General features: G+C 37.2%; 1 protein-coding gene across 3 annotated transcripts in view; it reads right to left on the bottom strand.

The window, feature by feature from the left end:
- stac3 (SH3 and cysteine rich domain 3) overlaps positions 1–3,039 on the bottom strand; it is a 6,818-nt gene that overhangs the window by 2,142 nt on the left and 1,637 nt on the right. For all 3 annotated transcript variants that reach the window (XM_032521093.1, XM_032521091.1, XM_032521092.1), the window contains exons 3-10: positions 2,922–3,000; positions 2,182–2,335; positions 1,942–2,039; positions 1,273–1,333; positions 1,009–1,106; positions 728–797; positions 417–466; positions 199–281 (exon numbers count right to left, since the gene is read on the bottom strand). In XM_032521093.1, coding sequence (XP_032376984.1) covers positions 199–281; positions 417–466; positions 728–797; positions 1,009–1,106; positions 1,273–1,333; positions 1,942–2,039; positions 2,182–2,335; positions 2,922–3,000 — 693 coding nt within the window. The remainder of the gene's footprint in view (positions 1–198; positions 282–416; positions 467–727; positions 798–1,008; positions 1,107–1,272; positions 1,334–1,941; positions 2,040–2,181; positions 2,336–2,921; positions 3,001–3,039) is intronic.

Below are 3,039 nucleotides of genomic sequence, written 5' to 3'. Positions count from 1 at the left end.
ACACACACACACACACACACACACACACACACACACACATAATAAACATAAATGTCTTAACAATTACATTTGAATAAAAAAAAATAAAAAGTGTAGTGTAGTGAACAATGAAGTAGGTCTATTGAATAAAAAAATACTTTATACTGCACGTAATTTAGCTTTTGCATGTTGGGATTTATTTGCATCTTTCAAACGTACTGGAAGTCAAGATCGTCTTTCTCTATGGCCTTGAAGCGGTAGAGAGCCAGGTAATAGTGGGTCTGGGAGAATGTACCTTTACTCTGTTGACAAAACAGCACAGATGCTACTGGATATGACAACTGACGTATAACAAACACATGTACTGTATTACAGCCAGTGGATAGAAGCAATACTTTTAGTAGCAGCTTGAGAGTACAACTGAACATTTATCTTACTTTGTCATCTGCTTTGTCTCCTCCTTTCTCCTTTTTATCATCAGGCTTCCCTGTATGAACATTAGAGTAATCAACACATTTCTTGCTTATGTTTTAAATCCCCTTATGTTATCTTCACTATTTTGGGTACATGACATCCTTGTTGAATTTGTGACTTTTTAATGTTTTTTTGCACTTTAAAGAAAACACATTTTGTGAAGTTTTTAAAATGTTTACGAATTCCATTAAAAAATGTGCAAAAATTGTTGTTCCTATAACCACAACTAGCGTAGTCTATACCACAGAGAATGATCATAATGTTTTCTTTTTACCCTCGCCTCCCTCCTCATTCTCTTTGGGCCGTTGGTTCTCCTCTTCTTCTTCCTCCATCATCACCATCATCTGGAGGGAAAACATTGTTAATCAGAACCTTAAACAAATTTCATATTTTATATTCTTTCTAAACAATATATTTGCTGTAATACCGTTATTGGTGGATTCATGCTTCACCAATTTCCTTTACTGGTGTGAGGCAAATTTAATGAATAACTTAAAAACATTACCTGAGGATTTTAGTCTGTGGCGTTTGATAACAAATTTGTTGTACACTCACATTTTTCTTGTCATTTTCATTTTTTTTGCGCTCTTTGTTTGCCATGATGACACCGACACGCAGGGTGTCAAAGACTGGGTCGTTCCGGTTTGGGTTGTCTGGTAACAGACAGAGTTAGCCAGAAAATGTAATTATAGTAATGCTAATTAGAATATACACTTTATCACAAATATGCTGTACTCTCTCACAAAACAATAAATCTAAAGATTAAAAGGTTAAGAAACCTAGATATACATGAGACATATTGTCATTCAGTGGACTCACTTGGATCTGGTATGTCACTGCTGTACAGTGGGGAGCTGTAGGCCCTTCTGAAGCCAGGTGGCTACAGGAAACAAATAGAGCACATCAAGTTTTACTATGTACAGATACTTTGGTTATGAATGTAAGACTCACCAAGGGTAAAGTCATGAAAATCTGTATACACTAGCGGGTCCTGAGAGTATATATACAGTATGTCTGAAAATATACAGTACATTACCATGAATCCAACATATTATTTTTAAAGATAAATCTTTTTTTAATTTACACAACATTGATAATAGGATTACTATAGCCCATAGGTAGATAGCGATAACGTAGCCACAAGGTAACCCTCCACAGATACAGTTAAGCTTAAGGATTCACTGTGTCACATGTTAACATTAAAACATGATGTATAAATATTTGAATATTTTAACAATTGCTATTTTAATAGCTTAGTATTGTATGCACCGTGAAAAGATTTGTGTAAATTTGTTCTTGTGTGCCCAGTTTAATTTGCAACTCAATTTTATACAATAGAAATGGTAAGGCTCCATCTCTTTATCAGCTGAAGGGGCCTTGGCCTAAAAAAACAAAAACGTTGAAGACCCCTGGTCTAGATACAGTACATTATTATAAAGAGCAGTATCATTTTATAAAGAGCATGAGAGCAGATGGACCAAGACTCACAATTTTGCCAAAGCACTTCTGGAACTCAACATAGGACTGACATGAGTGGTGGATGTTGGTCTTGCAGTTTTTACACCTCAGAGCAAACTTGTTGTTCACTGACAAATAAACAAATGAACAGCAACTGAGTCACTCAGAAACCGAGATTTAAAACGGTATGTAGAAAACATGTATACTTTACATAATCATTTTATAAATACAGACATACATATTTAAGAAAGTATGATTTCAAATACATACAGACTATCATGCGAGCGCAGACATCACAGAACTTGGGTTTTTTGCAGTAGTGGTCCTTGAACTTGTGGGGTTTGTCGTTGACTCTGACAACAGGAGGAGGAGGTTCTGGTTCCTTCTCCTCCACCTCCACCTCCTCATCATAAATGAAATAGACCTGGACACACAAAGTGCACATCTCAGTCATTTAATGAACACACTACCATGGCAAGGTTTTTATGATTCTAGAGAAGCATTGCCAACAAGAGGAAATAATTTGATTGGAAAAGGACAGTGATTAAGAGTCAAAGTTGTCGTGCTCTTGTGGTGCCCACTTTTGTCATTTGATATCCCTGTTGAATAAAAAAACAAATGAGCAGTCCAGAGTCAGTTTTATTTCTGTGTAAAAGTCTGTTCTGAAGAGGACTGCCATTGAATTGTGCATCTTTTTTTTAAAGTGACTTGTCCTGGATTTAACCATAACTGGGGTGAAGTATTCTAAGGATGTGCACTCACAGTAACTTATGATATTTGACAGGATTTGCTTCATCCTCTACTTTTCTGTGTACAGTAGTCGTCCCTCACAGATCAGCCAGCAGCGTTACTTTATCCCACAGGGGATAAACGACAGAAACACTTAAGCCAAGGCTCATATTTTTCCAGTGGACGTTGCATTGCGTTCCTGTTGCAGCTGGTGACTATTTTAAACCAACCCGGGAATGGTACTCCTAACAGTGGGGGGTTGACATGGTCCTGTCACTCACTGTGTCTCCATCCTCTCTCACTACGTTGTCAGGAGCTGGAGGGTTGTCATGGAAATCCACAGAGTTTTTATCTTCCTCTCTGACACACACACACACACACACACACACACACACACAC

This window comes from Etheostoma spectabile, chromosome 7 (assembly GCF_008692095.1).
Source record: "Etheostoma spectabile isolate EspeVRDwgs_2016 chromosome 7, UIUC_Espe_1.0, whole genome shotgun sequence".
In the NCBI taxonomy this organism is placed as follows: domain Eukaryota; kingdom Metazoa; phylum Chordata; class Actinopteri; order Perciformes; family Percidae; genus Etheostoma; species Etheostoma spectabile.
Note: the sequence above shows the minus strand (reverse complement) of the source record. Positions and strands in the feature narration are given on the sequence as shown.